The 20,607-nt window shown below is 44.7% G+C and overlaps 1 protein-coding gene across 3 annotated transcripts in view; it reads left to right on the forward strand.

Annotated features, from left to right (window-relative positions):
• Positions 1 to 1,242: 1,242 nt before the first annotated feature.
• Positions 1,243 to 20,607, forward strand: part of ATG16L1 (autophagy related 16 like 1) — a 42,991-nt gene continuing 23,626 nt past the window's right edge. For all 3 annotated transcript variants that reach the window (XM_009183347.3, XM_003908103.4, XM_003908104.4), the window contains exons 1-6: positions 1,243 to 1,619; positions 5,726 to 5,819; positions 12,664 to 12,769; positions 13,525 to 13,598; positions 14,435 to 14,686; positions 19,437 to 19,502. In XM_009183347.3, the coding sequence (XP_009181611.1) occupies positions 1,505 to 1,619; positions 5,726 to 5,819; positions 12,664 to 12,769; positions 13,525 to 13,598; positions 14,435 to 14,686; positions 19,437 to 19,502 (707 nt within the window). In that variant the 5' untranslated portion in view covers positions 1,243 to 1,504. The remainder of the gene's footprint in view (positions 1,620 to 5,725; positions 5,820 to 12,663; positions 12,770 to 13,524; positions 13,599 to 14,434; positions 14,687 to 19,436; positions 19,503 to 20,607) is intronic.

Consider the following 20,607-nt stretch of genomic DNA (forward strand, 5'->3'; position numbering starts at 1 on the left):
ACCTACTTTGTCTGGTTCCATTTTTATGCAGTAAATTCACTAATAGTTAAAGGCAGATAGAGCTCCAGCAACTCTATTACAGAACTGGATTTTCCATTCTGCTGAGCTTGTTCACAGACACAACTTTCTCAGGAGGATCTTCATCTCCCCCTTTCAACTTCTACAGCCTTAGATCACCTTCCAAGGCTCCATTTATTGTCAGGCCACAATTTCTAGGATTCTAACAATGAAGACAAACTCTGATACACGATTCACGTCTTTCTTAGCTCCTATTTCCAGTCCTCTTCTCCATTGCAAACAAAAAAAAAAAATCCAAACAAACCACAAAAACTGTTTCCAAGTTCAGTGGGACACTCTTGCCAAAACACCCTGACTTCGGGTATGTAAGGGTTAAGAAACAAGAAATAAACACGAAAAGGACCTTAACAGTCAAAGACAGGTTTATTTTGGAGAATAAACCTGAGAGAGGCTCCTTGTCGATTTTGGTCAGGAGCATTATCTCTTACACACTAAGGGTGTTTAAGGGTTTACGAAGCGGTGACCTTATTGTAGGTTCGTAATGTTTCTATATGAGGGAAAGTTTATTGCAGGGTTGGAAGGTCTCTGATCAGAGGGGAGGCTATCTCCTGGTTGGCATGTTTCTGGTTGGAAGGGGGTTTATCTTAAGGTTGGAATGTTTCTGGTTATGCGGACATTACCATTAGGCTCATGTTTTTGGGTTGGATTTAGGTGGCATTTTAATCAAGGGGAACTTAAAATGGTGGCAGTTATCCAAGATGGCAACGCTCCTGCTGTCAGGGTAGGCCTTGGGAAGACACCGAGTGTCTTTGTAAACTTAGGTTTCCCCTGTGCCAAGCACAGTGCTGACTGCATTACATGGGTTTTTCTTTTTACTATTCGTGACAACCTTCTGAGGTAGGTATCACTACTGACCCCAGTTTACAGATTACCTGACAACTGAGGCTTAGGGAGGCTGCCATCATCCACAGTCACAGAGCTACTATGAAGGGAGGGAACCCCATTTGTTCCTAAACTGCGATTTAAAAAAAAAATGTTGGGGGAAACAGGCCAAGAAAGAAAACAGGAAAAGGGTTGAAAAGCAGCAAAACTAAGCACTTAGGAGGAAGCCGCCCCTTTCCCGCCTCCTTCCCGCCCGGAGCTGTGCCATGCGCGGGGCCCGGACGCCCCCAAGCGGCCACCTCTCTGCCTCTGACGCTTCCGGCTACAGGCTGGCGTCACTAGCGAGCGCCTTGCGTAGGCACCGGCCCCTGAGCCCGTGCGGCGTGATACGCCGGGTGAGGGGGAGGGTCTTCCGGCCCTCTGGAACATCATTTCCGGCAGGAGCCGGAAGACCGTCCCGGATGGCCTCGGGGACGGTCAGTGTGTGGAGGTGAGCTCCGGGATTGCCGGCTTTCCCGCGTCCGCTGGTTGCCTCATGCTGCAGGCCGCGACCGCCAGCCCTCGCTCGCATCGGTGGCGCTGAGGTGCCGGGACAGGAAGCGACATGTCGTCGGGCCTCCGCGCCGCTGACTTCCCCCGCTGGAAGCGGCACATCTCGGAGGAACTGAGGCGCCGGGACCGGCTGCAGAGACAGGCGTTCGAGGAGATCATCCTGCAGTGTGAGCGGCGCCGGTGCGGGCTGGGAGCGGGGCGGGCGGGTCCCGCGGAGGCATGCGGGGCGCCCGCGGAAACCTGAGGCCGAGTCCCCGGCGCCGCCCTCACGCTTGGCGGCCGCCCCGGGTACCCCGCGCTTGGGACGCCCCAAGCCTTTTAAATGTTTTTTTCTAACTTGTGTTTTGTCTTTGGAGGATTTTCCCTGCTAAACTGTGCGATCTTTGTGGGGAGGCACAGTTCATGTTTGTATTTGTGAATCCCAGCAGCTCACACAACGCTTATGCACTTAAATAGGTCCCAGAAACATCCCATTTATGGGGTCAGGTTAATGAAACGGTCGTTGACTTTAAGTCGCTGAATTAACATTGCCTTCTCAATGCGCTGGAACAGGTGGCCTTTGATTTCTCAAACTTACTTCCCTTACTCTACCTTGGTGGTTTTTTTGCGGGGAAAGAGGGATAGGGGATCAGGGTCTCGCTCTGTCGCCGAGGCTGGAGTGCAGTGGCGGAGACACGGCTCACTGCAGCCTGAAACTCCCAGGCTCAAGTGATCCTCGCATCTAAGCCTCCCGAGTAACTGGGATTACAGACGCGCACCACCACGCTCGGCTAATTTAAAAAAAAAAAATTTTTTTTTGGAACGAGGGTTCACTGTGTTTCCCAGGCTGGTCTCCAACTCCTGGGCTCAAGCCATCTTCCCACCCCGGCCTACCAAAGTGCTGGGATTATAGGCGTGAGCCTGTAATTCCGGCTCCGCCTTGGCGTTATCATACATTTTGATTCTTAATCTCTTTTAGGTGGGACAGAACCTTTGCTGTTACTGAAATCTTCAGTATGAAAGAGGTGGTTGTCTTTCCGCTTACTGCTTGCAGCTTAAGGGTACAAAAATGTTTGTACCTTTACCTAAATTGTAATGGTCCTAAGGTGGTTCCATCTGTCCCTGAAAGTAAACCTGACAACTTTCCCAAGTTATGTTGATCATGGGATTCAAAAAATTGCTGCCTTTTTTGCATTCTGATTGTGCAAAATCAGTAGTTCTCAAACTTAGGTGCACATTAGCATCACCTGTAGATCTTTAAAAAATTACAGATCCCAAGCCACACCCCAGACCAACTAAATCACAATATATGAAGTTAGGACACAGGTATCGTGTGTGAGATTCAGCCTAGAACTGCATGCCAAGTTATCAGTGTTTTTTGATGCTTCCCAAATGACTCTACTGTGCAGAGAAATTTGAGTACTGTGGTAATTATTTGCATGTGTTATTTCATTTTATCTTTCCCAAAATTCTATCTATGAAGCAGGAACAGTTATTGCCATTTTCATACATGGAACTGAGGCCAAGAGAGAATAGGTAACTTCTGAGGTTGCACAGCAGGTTAATAGTGGGACTGGAATTTTTTTTTTTTTTTTTTGAGACAGAGTCTTGCTCTGTCACCCAGGCTGGAGTGCAGTGGCGCGATGTCAGCTCACTGCAACCTCCACCTCCAGGTTCAAGAGATCCTCCTGCCTCAGCCTCCCTAGTAGCTGGAACTATAGGCGAGCACCACCACGCCTGACTGATTTTTGTATTTTTAGTAGACAGGGTTTCACCATGTTGGCCAGGCTGATCTTGAACTCCTGACCTCAGGTGATGTACCTGCCTCGGCCTCCCAAAGTGCTGGGATTACAGGCATGAGCCACCGTGCCCAGCCGGGACTGGGATTTGAACTCAGGCTTGATGACTAACTTTTGCATTTGCTTTTCTCACTGGCTCCCCCAGCAAATGGTTCTTTGCTTTCACTGCACCCATTGTTTTAACAAAACTGAGAAGAAAGAGGATGCTTTGCTGTTCTAGGAGGCCGTGAAGAACAGTACTGTTTCAGAAAGCCAGAAGCACAAGTCCCTCTTACTCAAAACATGATTCCCTGACAGATGACATAAATCAGTTCATTAGGTGTTTATTGGGTGCTTATGCTTTAAAAGCTAATATCCTTTGAAAGTCAAATTGGGTTGGAGGCTTGACTCACCCCTCACTGAACCTTTTCACTTACTTTCTGAATCTGTTTTGCCTCATCTATAAAATGGGATGAAGCTTGCCCTGCCCACTTCATAAAAACAGTGCTGTGCATATAAGTGCTTTCAAAGCCATCTGTATAATAGCCTGTAATTGTAAAGCATTATCTCTTGACACAAATGGAATGTTTTCCTGCGCTTTGAAAATGGCATCTTGATGGGACAGGAACATGTAGAACAGTCAGAATAAGAGGTCAGTTGTGAGAAGAAGATAGCTTTAAAAGGTACTAGAGAAGCCAGTAATGCTTGCCTGAGGGACCAGGAGAGGAGACTGGGATGAGAAGCTAACAATGAACGAGAGAGTGAGACAGCCTTTGCTTGTTAAGATCTTCTGTTTAGGTGGAAGGATTGACGTTTAAGGGAGATCGTTTCTATTATAGTTTGTGAAACACCTTCATTCCGCTCATTCCAGCCTCCCCAGGCCAGTCAAGTTCTGACCTTCCATCAACCTGGAGTCTGTTCCCTGTTCAGTCGGTGCGTTTGAATCTGAAGAGAACGGTGGAAAGAAGCTGTAGGGGGAGGGGAAAGGCTTCCCTCTGTCTCCAGCCTTCTCTTCAGGGAGCAACCTTTGAGAAGGACTTCTTTTGAATGCCTCTGAGCTTTGGTTTAACATCTGAAGATCTTACTAGAGCCCTTTGACACTGGTGGATTTTAAACCTTTCTCTTGATCATGATGTCCCAGGTTGAAACCAATGCCCAGTTTGGCTGAGCTAATTCATTTGACTAATACAGATGAGAGTGTTTCTACCCAGGAATTCTGTTTTCAGATATCAGGAAGTGGGACTCAAGACTCTTTAAAAGAGAAACAAGTTCTTTTAACAGGAATAGTCACTAGCATAAACCCTGTCTTGTTCTGCTTGGTACCTGCAGAACTGGTACCCATATCTGATCTTAACGGTGCCTGTATGCCTATTACTCTTATTTTTTATTTCATTTTATTTATTTATTTATTTAGAGACAGAGTCTTGCTCTGTCGCCCAGGCTGGAGTGCAGTGGCGCCATCTCAGCTCACTGCAACCTCTGCCTCCCGGGTTCAAGCGATTCTCGTGCCTCAGCCTCCCTAGTAGCTAGGACTACGGGCAAGTGCCACCATGCGTGGCTAATTTTTGTATTTTTAGTAGTTTCACCATGTTGGCCAGGCTGTTCTCGAACTCCTGACCTCAGGTAATCTGCCTTCCAAAGTGCTGGGATTACAGGCGTGAGCCACTGCGCCTGGCCTGTGTGCCTATTACTCTTAACTCCATGCTCTTTCTAATCCTGTCTTTTGAGTTTCTGTACTCTGTCTCCTGTCAAATTGATTATGTTTGGAAAGAGAACTCATTTCCTCTCTTAGCTCTCCCCTCCTGTGTTCTCTCACACGTTAGCATCCTCTGCCCAGTTGCCTGAGCGAGGAGTCTCAGAATAATCTTTGACTTTTTACCAATACGGATCTGTTAATGTAACTGCCTGCTTTTATAATTTCTTATTTCATCATTGCCAGTAAGAAGAAGTCTAAATTTCTGATCCTGCTTTTTCCAGCGTTGGCTCCAACCTTTATTTCCAGCCACTTACCAAAAGACTCTTGTTATTCCTTCTGCGTGGCCCATCATCTTCTTTTAAGACTTAACTCATATATCACCACCTGTGACACCATAAAAATGAGTACAGAGTGTATTCTCTGTACGTTTTTTATACTTGACTGAATTAAATGTTAACTCCTTCATGTTGGGGACTGTCATTTATTTATATTTCTAGTTCCCTGACCTAAAAAGTAATTTAATGTGTCAATTATGGTAAAGTTCTCCTGTAGTACTTAAAGGTCCATAGCATTTCACTTTGCCATTGTGTTTAGTGTGGTTCTTTTCTTTTTTCTTCCCAAGGCAGAAACAAATAACTTCGGGGGTAGGAAGCATTTTCAGCTCCCTTTAATAGAGAAGACATTCTTGCAGGTGATTCTGTAGGTTACTATGGCTGAGGAATGTACGTTCCTGTATTTTATCCTTCAGTACATGACAAGATAGGTACCTAGCAAGTGTACATATGTTATAATAACTTAATTTCTGATTTTATTTTAATAGATAACAAATTGCTGGAAAAGTCAGATCTTCATTCAGTGTTGGCCCAGAAACTACAGGCTGAAAAACATGACGTACCAAACAGGCACGAGATAAGGTATTTTGAAACTAACCTATATTATTTGTGTCCCCTCTAATGAGATTTATCTCAGTTCAGTTGTCACTTCTCTAATTTAAAAGCAAATCAAGTACTATTTTGTGTTCCGGTTTTTGTCAGCTCCTTTCAAATAAGAACTAAAACCGTGTAATTAAAATTGTTTTTTAAAAGGTATGTACATACCTAGAAAGGTTATTGTCAGTACAGTGCTCTCAGCTTGAGAAATTTCTTAAGGCAGGTTCATGTGGTAACCCTACGTCAGTTTCTCATCTAACCTGCCAGGGTTCATGTTTTTTGTTTCTTTGTTTTTAAATAATCACAGACAAGTTAAGTATTTCTGAGCAGGTTTTTGTAGATCCTATTAATATAGGATTGATTGGTACATACACAAAAATTGCTTTTGTGCAGTATGGGTCTATTTGATCCTTTTTAGGTTGGTGTTTTTTTCAACATACAAATGGTCCCCAACTTGCAGTGGTTCAGCTTACAATTTTTCTTTTTCTTTTTTTTTTCTTTTTTGAGAGTGTCTCGCTCTGTCACCCAGGCTGGAGTGCAGTGGCGCAATCTCAGCTCACTGCAACCTGCAACCTCCACTTCCGGGTTCAAGCAATTCTCCTGCCTCAGCCTCCCAGATAGCTGGGATAACAAGCACCCACGACCACACCTGGATAGTTTTTGTATTTTTAGTAGAGGCAGGGTTTCACCATGTTGGCCAGGCTGGTCTCGACCACTTGATGTCAAATGATCCACCTACCTCAGCTTCTGAAAGTGTTGGGATTACAGGTGTGGGCCAGCTTGCAATTTTTCACCTTTGTAATAGTGCAGAAGTGATACACTTTCAGTAGAACTGTACGTTGAGTATCCATCCAACCGTTCCGTTTTTCCCCTTCAGTTTAGTATTCAATAAACTGCATGAGATATTCAACAACTTATTATAAATAGGTTTTGTGTTAGATGATTTTGCCCCACTGTAGGCTAATGTAAGTGTAACCTATGATACTCAGTAGGTGAGATGTATTGAATGTATTTTCAACCTACTATATATTTTCAACTTCTGATGGGTTTAAAGGGACTTAGCCTCAGTAAGTAGAGGAGCATCAGTATATTAGTAGATTGTGAAATCAAATGAGCAGATTGCAATAAGCTCTTATTTTTCTTTAAGAACTAGATTAGAAAAATACCAGTGTGTGCTGGGCGCAGTGGCTCACAACTGTAATCCCAGCACTTTGAAAGGCCAAGGCAGGGTGGATCACGAGGTCAGGAGTTCAAGACCAGCCTGGCCGAGATGGTGAAACCCCATCTCTACTAAAAATACAAAAATTAGCCAGGCCTGGTGGCAGGCGCCTGTAATCCCAGCTACCTGGGAGGCTGAGGCAGAGAATTGCTTGAACCTGGGAGGCGGAGGTTGCAGTGAGCCAAGATCACACCACTGCACTCCAGCCTGAGCGACAGCAAGACTCCGTCCCAAAAATATATATATATGTGTGTGTGTGTGTGTGTGTGTGTATTAATAGAATATTTCATGAGATACGTATTTGTTCATGGTGGCGTATTTGTGTTTACTAGGTCATTTTTGTGCATTTATGTATATTTGCAGTCTTATTGTTCTCTTCCGTAATATTCGTTGTGTTTGCATATGTTAAATTTGGTATGGGAACAGTAACCATTATTTCTCTGAAATCTCCACACATTTAGCAATTGTAAAAACGAGGTTGGTGATTTATGGTGTCTAGAAATGGTAGCTGTAGCCTGATGTATTTACTTCTAGAGCTGTAGCTGCTCTTATGTCTCCTCATCTGGCAGGATGGTCTCCTGGTAGAGGACGGAGTGGGAAAGATACCAGAGAACAGATGGGTTGGCAGGGCCTCACTTCCGTCCTTGCTTTGTAACAGTTCAGGAGATCCTGCCTGGCTGTGGCCCTGGGAGGCCTTCTGTAGTACTTAAGATATTAGTTTTAGTATTTTGGTTAACTTTAGGTGTAGATAATGCTGTTTCACCATTTTCATCTAAATTCATCCAATTGAAAACTAAAAACATTTCTATCTGATTAAACCCTTGGTGACTGCATTCTTATATTCTTTATCTGTTAGCCAAACTCATGTGCTTGGAATATGCAGCAGTTCTTTTGGCTGAATTTTACTAGGATAGTCTTTTTTGAGGCAGGGTATCTCTCTGTCGCCCAGGCTGGAGTGCAGCGGCATGATCATGGCTTACCGCAGCCTCAACCTCCGGGGCTCAAGCAATCCTCCTGCCTTAGCCTTCTGAGTAGCTTATAGACTGCAGGTGTGCACCACCATGCCACTCTAATTTTTTAATTTTTTGTAGACATGGGGTCTCACTATGTTACCCAGCCCAGTCTTTACTCCTGGGCTTAAGTGATCCTCCCTCCTCAACCTTCCCTTAGTGCTGGGTTTACAGGCATGAGCCACCACATCCAGTGAGATGGTCATTTAGTTGGAGGTCTTGTTATAAATCAGGTTCATTCAGCCCACTCACAGCAAATTAATCTCTGAGATGATGGGTTTTGTGAGAGTTTATTCATAACATGGTCAAGCAAGGAGGCAGGAGAACAGGTCTCAAATCCACCTCCTTGAAAATAGGGATGGGGGTACTTATGCGATAGAAAGCAGGGTGGTCTAAAGTGCGGGAAGAGGTGACTGGTGGGTAGGAAAGATGAGGTCGTTGGGGCTTCCATGCAATCATAATCTAGCTATGTGGTTCCTCATAGGACACATGCAGAAAATGGTGGCGTTAGTGCCATCTGAGGGAGGAGTGTTTTGGCCCTCTGATCACCTCTTGGGCATTCACACAGGCCCAGTTGAAGGGTTGGGGGTCTCAGCCGGCTTTAATGAGCAAGAGCTGCCGCCTAGTTCCTGGAGAAAAACTTTAAGCACCAGTTATTGTAGTGAGCCACAGTCAGTTATTATTTATAAGGAAGCTAGTGGGAGTTTAGTTATGTATTGTTTGGCAACTTGACTTGCTAGTGGGAGTTTAGAACTAGAAAAAAGTGATGAAAGCAGGCAAGGCAGGTTGAATGGTGGGCTTCATCAGGTTACCCCTTGTTTGGTCTTTCCATTTCCACAAATGTTATCCGTAGTAAGTCTGCCCTCCTGACTTCTTTGTTTCCATTCACGGTATCGTTGTTTTCCACGAGTCATCTATGGTTCCTTCTTCCCTCTATATCTTCCCCTCCCCACTTTCCTTTATTCCTCATATTCCCCATATTCACCAAGCCCATTGGTTCTCCACCCTCTAGCCTCTTGCATCCTTTGGTTTACATTTATTTTGCCACCTCCTTTGTTTATTTATCTTCTTATTCCCAGACTGTGGTGAGAGCCTCATTCACTCAGTAGACTTCTGTGACCGCAGTGTGGGCTGGGCATTAGGGGTGTAGAGATGAGTAAGCCAGAGTCCCTGCTCTGAGGAGGAGTAGAGTCTAGTGGGGGAGACCAACTCAAAGGGACATTTGCTAGAGCATGTAAGGGTGTTCACAGAAGCTGGGCACTTCATTGGTTTCCTTTCCCCTCCTTCCTGTCTCTCCAAAGTCCCTGCCTGTCTCATCCTAATTAACCGTAGAACAGTGCACTCTGTGCTTAAATAGTCATCTGCATCAGTTATCAGACTTTCTCTTAAGTATTTTCATCACTTTGCCTACAGTTTAAAATCAAACTTTTCAGCCTCAAAATTGTTTATTCTAAGCATGGTTCCTGGACTAGTGGCATCTTCTGGGAAGTTGTTAGAAACAAAGATTCTTGGGCCCCATCTCAGACCTATTCTATTAGAAACTCTAGGGGTGGGACCTGGTAATCTGTGTTTTCAGAAATGCTTTAGGTGATTCTAGTGACCTCTAAAGTTTGAGCACTACCACCTTTACTGCTGCTCAGACTTCCTGGAACCAGCAACATTCTCATCACCAGCGCACAGAAAGTGAGAAATGCAGATTGCTGGGCCTTGCTAGGAAGGCAGATCACCTGTTAGTGGGCTCCAGGAATCTGTGCTTGAAACATGCCCTCCAAGTGATTGTTTTTTTTCTACTTGCCAAAGCATCTTCGTGGGCTGATGATATTCATTGTAGGTAAAATAGGAAGTCCTTGGAGGCTTTGGGTCGTGGAAAGAGCTGTATCCTGCTTGCCTGAGTCTCTCCTGGCATTTCTGTTGAGTTCTGTGTCTCGGTAGACTTTGAAGTTTAAGCATCTAATCCTGAGGCCCCTCTGCCTGATGATCTTGCCTCCATTTTGCCCTTCCTAGGAGATTCCTACTTTAGTTCCTCTTGGGAAACCCCTCCCAAAATGAAACTATGCTTGTCTGGGGAAATCTTTGCCTCTGAACATGATTAACACTTTCTCTCGTCACTCTTTGATACACTTTTGTTTTTCTTTATGTTGTTAGTTTTAGTTTGTTTTTTTTTCTGAGACGGAGTCTCGCTCTGTCACCCAGGCTGGAGGGCAGTGGCGCAGTCTCAACTCACTGCAACCTCCGCCTCCCGGATTCACGCCATTCTCCTGCCTCAGCCTCCTGAGTAGCTGGTACTACAGACGCCTGCCACCATGCCCAGCTAATTTTTTGTATTTTTAGTAGAGACGGGGTTTCACTGTGTTAGCCAGGATGGTCTCGATCTCCTGACCTCGTGATTGTGCCTACCTCGGCCTCCCAAAGTGCTGGAATTACAGGCATGAGCCACCGCGCCCGGCCTGTTGTTAGTTTTTATTTCATGAATCTGTTCTATAGCTAGCCAGCTCCTTGGAAGGCGGGACCACCTCCTACATGCTTGAGTCCAGAAGTTCGAGGCCAGCCTTTGCAACATAGATACCATCTCAATACTTTTTTAAAAGGTGGGGAAGATTTGATAATTATTCTGCCTAATTTGGGATAGCTTCATGTAAAGTGTGTTCTACTTTCTAATCTCTTGGCATTACTTCTTGGGCTAAGATTGGGAAAGTACCAGGTTGCCTCAAGATAATGTATTAGTTTGTACTCAGCTATGTAATACTGCTATACTGCCACCTTTATCCCCCTCTTTTTATTTTATTCTAGGTCATATGGAGTGGGCAGTTCTTTCCGCTCTCTCCAGATGTTGATATCCTAGTGTCCAGCCTTATTCCTTTTCTTCATCTACAAGCTTTCCCCAGGCACTGATTTCAGCTACTCACTATAATCTGATAATTCTCACCTGTGACACCAGCCTTCTCTCGAACTATAAATCCACAGTTCTAGTTATCTTCTGCTGTTTCTGAGATACCATGCAAACACTTGGCAAATATTCCAAAACTGCATTGATTCTGGAGGTGATCTGAACTCACTCCTGTGGCCTTAGGCACATCTATTTGCTGACAGTGTCTACATGTTAGCCTCTAGCTTGGACTTCTCCCTGAGGTTCGGACTCTTTTTTTTTTTTTTTTTTTTTTTAGTATTCTGACTTTTTTGGCCCGGCTGGCGGTCGGGGGTTGGATCTCAGCTCACTGCAAGCTCTGCCTCCCGGGTTTACGCCATTCTCCTGCCTCAGCCTCCGGAGTAGCTGGGACCACAGGCGCCCGCCACCTCGCCCGGCTAGTTTTTTGTATTTTTTAGTAGAGACGGGGTTTCACCGTGTTAGCCAGGATGGTCTCGATCTCCTGACCTAGTGATCTGCCTGTCTCAGCCTCCGAAAGTGCTGGGATTACAGGCTTTAGCCAACGCGCCCAGCAGGTTCGGACTCTTAATACTTAGTTTCCATTTGGCAATACTCAGTTTTCACTTGACTGGCCACAACTGAACTCTTTAGGCCTCCCCCAAAACCTGCTCCTCCCACAGTCTTGCGCATTTCAGTGGCTGACACCTGCCTTCTACCAGTTGCTCAGGCCAAAAGCCTTGAGTTATCCTTGACTGCTCTCTTTCTTCACACCCCATACCCAATTCAAAGTCAAGTCCTGTTAGCACTGTCTTTGGAATGGATTTACAATCAGACAGTATCTCACCTCACTGCTCCCACCCTGGTCTGGGCTGCACTGTCCCATATTTGCACTTTGCAGTAGCCTGCTGGCTGGTCTTCCTATTTCGGCCCTTACCCCCATGCAATCTGCTCTCCTTTTAAAACCTAAGTCATTCAGCTGCTCAGAGCCCTCCAGCAGCTTCCCTTCATGCCTAGTATACCTCACAGCCCTCAGAGGGGTCCACAAGGCTCTGCATCATCTCCCCACCTCCTCCTTGGCCGCACCTCCTCTGTCCCCCTGTGCTGGGGCTTCAGTCACCCTTCCTGCAAATACACCACCTGCTGTATGCCTCTCCAGGCCCTGCTGCTGCTACTCCCTCTGTCCAGAGGGCCCTTCCCCCAGGGGTCCACATGACTCGTTCCTCACTTCCTTACAGTCTCTAGTTGTGTGTCACATTGGAGAAACCCTCCTCAATTACATTAAAATAGCCCCCCCGCCCCATTCCCTTTCTTCTCCTGGAGTTTTCGGCAAGCACATGTGACTCCTGACCTCACACATGCTCTCAGTTGACTGTCAGCTGTATGAAAGCAGAGGCCTGCACTCACTGCTGCATCATCGGCACTCAGGTCCTTGCTGAGCCAGTGGGCCTCGTTGGTGTGCCTGTTACTGGGACTTCATTCAGGAACTTTCCACCCTTTATTCCTGACATGCCTGGTGGTCACGGTTGCTTTGCTTTTTTCCACGTGTTTCACGTCTCCTCCTTTCCACTCATAGTGCCTGTAACCACAGCTGCTGGAGACACCCAAATGGTTTATTGGCTTTGTGAACATGTTTCTGGAGTTGTTGTTTCACTGCCTAATTGGAAAGATTTGGAGTCTCATTTTTCCCCTCCTTTTTTTGCACATTCTCTTCATCTGCCTGGTTTGCCAATTTAGTCCCGGACATGACGGCACATGGAATGACAGTCAGCTACAAGAAATGGCCCAGCTGAGGATCAAGCACCAAGAAGAACTGACTGAATTACACAAGAAACGTGGGGAGGTAAAGCTAGCCCTTTTTCTCATCTGTCCTCTGCCCTCTATGAGAGTCCTGTGGGGAGTGGGGGAGCTCAGTCACTTCTCACCAGAATTGGCAGCGGCCTTAGCCATATGTGGCATCAAAAGCCCCCTCTATAGGAATAAAAGGGCAAGGAAAACAGAATGAAAAGACCAGGCAGATTGAGGCCCATCGCCAGAAGGGCCATCCTGTGAGAGCGCTGCCAGTTACCATGCTCCAAAATCAGCATGAGGGGCAAGAGTGGAGAGGCTTTAAAGAACAAAAAAGCCTGCTCCCTGGCCTGCTGAAGGCCTCACTGATGGTTTCATAAAGCTTTTCAGTACGAACCCTGAAATTTCAGAGACGTTCGTGAGAAAGAATCAAGTCCAGGGATGTGTTCACCTGCATGGTGGTCTTATAGCAAAGTTCCATTTGGGAAAATACAGTTCACCATCAATACAGCTGAATTGATTGTCTTTTCAGCAGAAATGAGTCTCCAAAAAGGTAGCTGAGGTTGAGGAGTAGACAGTTGTCCTCAGCAAGCCCCTGGCAGTCACCTGGAACACTTCTCATTCCAGCCAAGCTGTCCTTCAACAGGGAGCGGCAGGGACAGTTCCCCTTTGTGTCCCCATAGGTGCCTCGGCTCCTTGCTGTCACCCAGCTCATTTATTGTTTCTTAAATATAAATCGCCACCCACTGTGTAGTTTCCAAGTGAGGTCCTAAAATTTTATTTATAAAAGTATTCTTCTTTATCTCCCAGTTAGCTCAATTGGTGATTGACCTGAATAACCAAATGCAGCAGAAGGACAGGGAGATGCAGATGAATGAAGCAAAGTGAGTAGAGACCCTGCCTCCTTGGAGCCTGGTCATTGGGTCCCATGTCCTTGTTCTGCTGACCTCTTGTGAGCAAGGCCAGTGGCAGTGAGTGGCCACAGTGCACTTAGCGAGAGTTTGATTTTCAGTGCATGCACGCTCTGGGATCCTTTCCTACCAGCTCTGAGAAGGAAAAGCAAGGATAGTCCCGCAAGCTTCTAGCGTCCTCCTAGGGAAGTCGCCTTGGCTCTTGCAAGTTTCCCAGAGACACTCAGCAGCTTTCCTGTGCCCGCTGTGTGTGGGAGCTGGTATGTTCCTGTGGTGGAGGTGGTAGGGCCAGGATAGCTGAGCGCATGGCCCTTGGGAAAAGGGGAATGAGTTTGTGAGCAAAACTGTTGCTGATCAGAGAGAAGCCTGACAGACAAGATAAATCGGGACTCTGAATCCTGAGACCTTGGAGCTGGGGTGGGGGGTGCTTGGGTTTCCTTAATATGTGAAAAGGGGTCTAGAGGCTTGGAAAGGCAGGGCACTTGCTCAGGCATTCTTGCTTGGGAAATGTCAGAGTTGGTGAAATATATAGGGTTTCCAGCCTCCTTTTAACTCCCCTTTACCAATCTAAGCATCGAACGTTTCTCTTCCTTCACGTCGTGTTTTTCCTAGTCGTTACTTGGATTAATTTCACCTTAAGTGTTTCCTCTCCTAATGGATTATCCTGTACCTCATGGGGATGGGCCTGGCTAAAAGATGTAACAGACACAAAGTGTTAAGCACGCAGCCAGGTCCATCTGGCTCTGGCACAGGGCTCTGGCACAGGGCTCTGGCGAGGTACTATTCCTCCTCTGATGTCATGCTTCCAGAATCGCAGAATGTTTGCAGACTATCTCTGACCTGGAGACGGAGTGCCTAGAACTGCGCACTAAGCTTTGTGACCTTGAAAGAGCCAACCAGACCCTGAAGGATGAATATGATGCCCTGCAGATCACTTTTACTGCCTTGGAGGAAAAACTGAGGAAAACTACGGAAGAGAACCAGGAGCTGGTCACCAGGTGGATGGCTGAGAAAGCCCAGGAGGCCAATCGGCTCAATGCAGAGAATGAAAAAGACTCCAGGTGGGCTATCAATCCACAGTTAGTGGTTTCCATCCTTAGTAGAGTAGAACCTAGGTCTTTGCAAAGAAAGACATAAACCTGGCAGTTACTGCAGGAGGTTTGCCAGGGAATTCTTTCAGTGTTTCGAGGAGAAAGGCTAATTCTGAACAATATAAATTAAACCGGAGTTAGAAAAAGGAAAGAAACCACAATTAGAATTCTTCCCTATAATTCTGTGAAGCTTTTTGTATCCATATAAAAATTCTGATCTTGCTAATGCACAAGGAGGCTATAATACAACCTCATATGAATATAGATGTGAAATTCCTAAATCAGACTCATTGATAGATTTTTATTTATTTATTTTTTGAGACAGAGTTTTGCTCTGTTGCCCAGGCTGGAGTGCAGTGGCGTGATCTCAGCTCACTGCAACCTCCAGCTCCCGGGTTCAAGTGATTCTCCTGCCTCAGCCTCCTGAGTAGCTGGGATTAAGGCATACGCCACCATGCCTGGCTGATTGTTGTATTTTTAGTAGAGGTGGGGTTTTACCACATTGGCCAGGCTGGTCTCAAACTCCTGACCTCAGGTGATCCACCTGCCTCGGCCTCCCAAAGTGCTGGAATTACAGGTATGAGCCCCCGTGCCTGGCCATTGATAGATTTTTAAAGAATTCACTGCAATCCTTCTAAGTCTGTTTAAGATAAATCTGAAACGTACTGAGACGTGGGAATTAAAAAGTGGATTATCAAGAAATCAGTTATATTAGGAATTCGAATCTCTGTTGTGGGAAATGTGTGTGTTTAAAAGCTGCCCCAGAGAGTCCAGTCATCCCCTGGTCAAGGCCCACTGATCAACCATCTATATACACTCTTACTAAAACCTACAAGAGAACAAGGAGAGGTTCACTCTCACAACTCATAGAGAACACTGATCTGGATGTTCTGGCCAACCAACCATTGAAAAGAAGGGATGATCATCCACCTAGAAACCTAAGAAAATGAGCTGAAAAGCTATTAAAACAAGTTCAGCAGATGCCAGGTGCAGTACGTAGCTCATGCCTGTAATCCCAGCCCTTTGGGAGGCGGTGGCAGGAGGATAGCTTGAAACCAGGAGTTTCAAGAGCAGCCTGAGCAACATAGTGAGACTCCATCTGTACAAAAAAAAAAACAAAAAACTAAAACAAAAGCTAAGCATGGTGGCATGTGCTTGTGGTCTCAGCTACTGAGGAGGCTGATGGGGGAGAGTTGCTTGAGCCCAGTAGGTTAAAGCAACACTGAGCCAAAGTTGTGCCACTGCATTCCAGCCTCAGTGACAGAGTGAGACCCCATCCAGAAGCAAACAAAAAACTCTACAGATTAGAACATACATATTTTTAAATCCCCATATCAGTAGTTTTGAGTTTGAAGAGATTATTCCAGTTAATTTAAAAGTGAATAAATGACAATAGGAAAGAGTCTTTTAAAGGGAATAAATTACGATAGGAAAGAGTCTTTTAAAGGGTGATGATGGAAAAACAAGTTAGTATATCAAAGAGATGATCTGCGCTACCGTCGTTTGTGGCAGCACCATTCACAATAGCCAAGATATGGATTAATCTACATATTCATCATTGGCTTAATGGATAAAGAAAATGTGCTGTACATATACACAATGGAATATTATTCGCTATAAAAATGAATTAAATCATGTCATTTGCAACCACTTGGATGGACAGTATATTAAGTGAAATAAGCCAGACACAGGAAGGCAGATATTGCATGCTTCTACATGTGGGGCTAAAAGAAAAATGTTCTAGAGATACAGAGTATAACTGTGGTTACCAGAGCATGAGAAAAGTAGTGGGGAGGGAGGTTAAAGAGAGATTACTTAATGGATACAAAAATGTTGCAAATGGATACAGAAATACTGTTAGAAGGTGTAAGATTGGCCCGGTGTGGTGGCTCACTGTAATCCCAGCACTTTGGGAGGCCAAGGAAGGTGAATCACTTGAGGTTAGGAATTCGAGACCAGCCTGGCCAACATGGTGAAATCCCGTCTCTACTAAAAATAAAAAAATTAGCCGGGCTTGGTGGCGCATGCCTGTAATTCCAGCTACTCAGAAGGCTGAGGCAGGAGAATTGCTTGAACCTGGGAGGTGGAAGTTACAGTGAGCCAAATATCATGCCACTAGGCTCTAGCAAAAGCAAAACAAAAAGAATATTTAGTGCTGTGGAAAATGCCTAAAATTAATATAACCAAAAATAGGACACAAAATGTTTTCATACAAATGATTCCAATTTTGTATACTTTTTTAAAAAAATGACTGGAAGGAATTATGTGTACTGTTACTGGTGTTGATGTTTGGGGGTGGTGAGATTATGGTTTTTGATTTCTCATTTTATACTTATCTGTATTTTCTAATTTTCTGGTTTCTATTAAGAGAAAGTAAGCTGTCCTTTTTGTATTGTTCTGTCTCACATTTACTTGAAGCAGACTTGTTTGGCTTATGCCATGGAACCTGTCAGAAGTGTGAGGGTGTTAGGGGCCTCAGGTGAGCTAGATGCTGCTAGGTTGCACGTTCACGTCAGCTGAGAGGCTGCTAGAGGGAGAAGTTGGGGAGATGTGTGGCGATGTCAAGGAAGAGCCCCTGAGCAGTGCAGTGGACGGGGTCCTCATTCCCTAGCCCACCCTTTGAAGCATCTTCCTAGGGATGTGCACTCGGAGGTATCATGTGATTGCAGATGTGGGGCCTGAGGAGTCTTCATTTGCTTAGGTAGATTCTCCTCCTAGAAACCTTCCCGCCTCATTACCCACTTCCTGCCTCCCCAGCTTAGATGTCCCTCATCTTCCTGCTTCGGGCAGCTGTGGTTTACCTGGGCCATATGTAGCACACTGTTTTGAAATAGCTCTTCACACACTGCCTCCTTCCCTATGCTGCCACGTGTCCCTGCGGTCAGGCACAGTGACTGCTTCATAAGATGCACTCGGGGCCGGGTGCGGTGATTCCCGCCTGTAATCCCAGCACTTTGGGAAGCCGAGGCAGTTGGATCACCTGAGGTCAGGAGTTCAAGACCAGCCTGGCTAACATGGAAAAACTCCGTCTCTACTAAAAACACAGAAATTAGCTGGATGTAGTGGCGGGTGCCTGTAATCCCAGCTACTCAGGAGGCTGAGACAGGAGAATCACTTGAACACAGGAAGGGGAGATTGCAGTGAGCTGAGCTGAGATGATGCCACTGCCCTCCAGCCGGGGTGACAGAGACAGACTCTGAACTATTAAAGACCTTTCCTTTCAGCTATAGTGATGAAACCCTGATGACAGGTGGTGGTTTCCTCTCCCTGTGACCCTAGGTCAAGTTTTTATCCCCACCTTGCGTATATTTCTATAACCTAAAGTTATAGAAAGTAGATATCAGACAATCAACAAGTGCTTTAATCATAGAGTAGTGGTACTCACACACCTCATACTGAGACTCTTGTTTTTCCTCGAAGAGGGTTCACAGGTTGTCTCTTCCAGGTAAGAAAATTTGGATAAATTGTACTTTTGGTAATTTGCCCTGTAAAAGTTATTTTTCATCTTCAAGGTATAAAATCAAAAGCGTATTGTACTTTTAAAGCTATGCCCACACCCCTTCCCAAGATTCTGCTATACTGCCTAGAGGACTTACCTTCATTTTGAGAATTATCACTATGGTAGAAGTTAAGAGAAAGTTCAGCAGAATTCTTGATTGCAGCTCAGTAGCATTGCTGGAGTTCTAAATTAGGAGTCCTCCACCTAACAGGTATAGCCATAGTTAGAAGTGAAATTTGTCAAAGAAGAGAGTGTGAGGTCAGGGTTAGAAGTTAGGGAGTTTCTGAATTTAGGACTTGAATGAGAGACAAAAATGATTCTGAGAAGGGGAGTTAGTGGATGAAACTTTGACCATGGTAAAATTTGTCACAGCCAAGACTTCTATTAAAGTTTCTAATGTTACGTAAATTTTGACAGTTGAAGAATCTCACTATACCTCAGTTTCCTCATTTATAGGTGGCAATAATGGTATTTACCTCAAAAGGTTGTTATAAGGCTTAAATGAGTTAAAGTCTGTAAAGTAATTAACAATGTCAGGTACGGGGAAGTCCTAGGTAAATCGTCACTGTTAGTAATCATGCTGTGGGTGTGTGAATGCAGGTTGAGCATCCCATATCCCAGACTCCACAATGCTCCAGAATCTGAAACTTCTTGAGTACCAGCATGACACTCGAAGTACTCATTGGAGCATTTCAGATTTCCGATTTACCATCAATTCAACTGAATTTCATGTTTAGACCTGGATCCCGTCCTCAAGATTCATATCATGTTTATGCAAAACTTCGAAATCTGAGAAAATGAAAAATCTGAAACACTTGTAGTCCCAAACATTTCAAGTAATGGATGCTCAACCCGTATAAGACTATTTGCTTCAGAAAACTTAAGCCACAACCATGACTAACCCTCAGTGAGCCTGAGGCACGTGTCTATCCTAAGAGACCCTGGGTCCCAGAAGGCAGGCCTCCTCCTTTACCAGTTCACTGCTTTCTCTAATAATGTGACCTATCTCTCTTCTAGGCTTTACTCTGAAACCATTTAAAAAGGGAGCCTCACTGATGTTACGAGTTTGGGCTTGTGACTTTGAGTATTTTGCTCAGGGTAGTTGTTATTTCACATGCACTGAATGTGTTATTAGAACTGGTAGCTTCTGGAGAGCCCAAACCCCATGCTTTCTTAAGCAGACATAAATGGTGGGCTTTTTTTTTTTCCCTCTCAAAACAGGAGGCGGCAAGCCCGGCTACAGAAAGAGCTTGCGGAAGCAGCAAAGGAACCTCTACCAGTCGAACAGTAAGTAAAGATAAATGAATCGAAACTGTGCTCCTGAGAGTTTGGCTCTCTTAAAAGTTTTGTTTCGTTTTGTTCTTGTTTTTTTTGAGACAGGATCTTGCTCTGTTGCCCAGGCTGGAGTGCAGTGGTGTGATCATAGCTTCTAATGTTTTTATTTCTGTAAAATCATCTTACAGATTTTAGAAAGAATACTTGAAGGAAGAAAATGAAACCATACAATTCTTCCACCACTCAGAACTAACATTCATATATCATTTTAATTGTATTTTGGTGGCTTCTGATTTCTCACTTACAAATAATGTACTAATATGGCCTTTGACCCTATTTCTGATTACTTACTTGAGATAGATTATTGAAAATAAAATTTGGTGGGTCAAAACTTTTGGAACATACCACCAAACAACCTTCTGAAAAGTTTCTGTTCATCAGCTGTGAATGTGAATTCTAACTTCCTGCACTCGGTACACATTACTGCCTTGCAGTTTCCTGTTGGCACTTTGAACGATCAGTTTTCTGCCTCTCCGCTGTGCCTGCCATGTGATGCTGTGGTGGGGTTGTTCCTGTTGTTTTGCTTGTTTTTTCCCTCCTTGCTCCCTTTGGTTTGTAACTTAAAGTGGAAACATAAGTGAAAACTAAGAGCTCTTGGAACAGAAGGAATTGAACTAGCTCTGGAGCTTTTCTTAGTCTGCCTACAAGTTAAGGTGGGGTGTCTTCTCTGAGATTTGAAGCTTTGATAGTGGCAGAAAGCAGTTTCCTTTGCTCTAGGATGTTTCTTTTCTATTGAAATGTGTTTTGGAATATAGTTTTAGAGTTACGATCCACTATTTTTTTAAAATGTTGGTTAATTCCTTATAAGAGGAGGGGTTTAAATTCAACTAGGAGTCATTCATCAACTAATGTTTTAATTTATAAAGAAACAAAGGTTCCCATATCATGCCTTTGCTTTAGATGTGTAGGATACGTGTGTGTCTACACACTCAGATGTGGAAGATTAATCTCAGTTGTATTTTCCCGTCACAAAGTAAATAAATAGTTGACCTGGAAATGATATTTGGTTTCTTCAAAATAACAGTTTATAAAAGTGTCATTTGCATAACCAGGTTGA

This window comes from Papio anubis, chromosome 10 (assembly GCF_008728515.1).
Source record: "Papio anubis isolate 15944 chromosome 10, Panubis1.0, whole genome shotgun sequence".
Classification (NCBI taxonomy): Eukaryota; Metazoa; Chordata; class Mammalia; order Primates; family Cercopithecidae; genus Papio; species Papio anubis.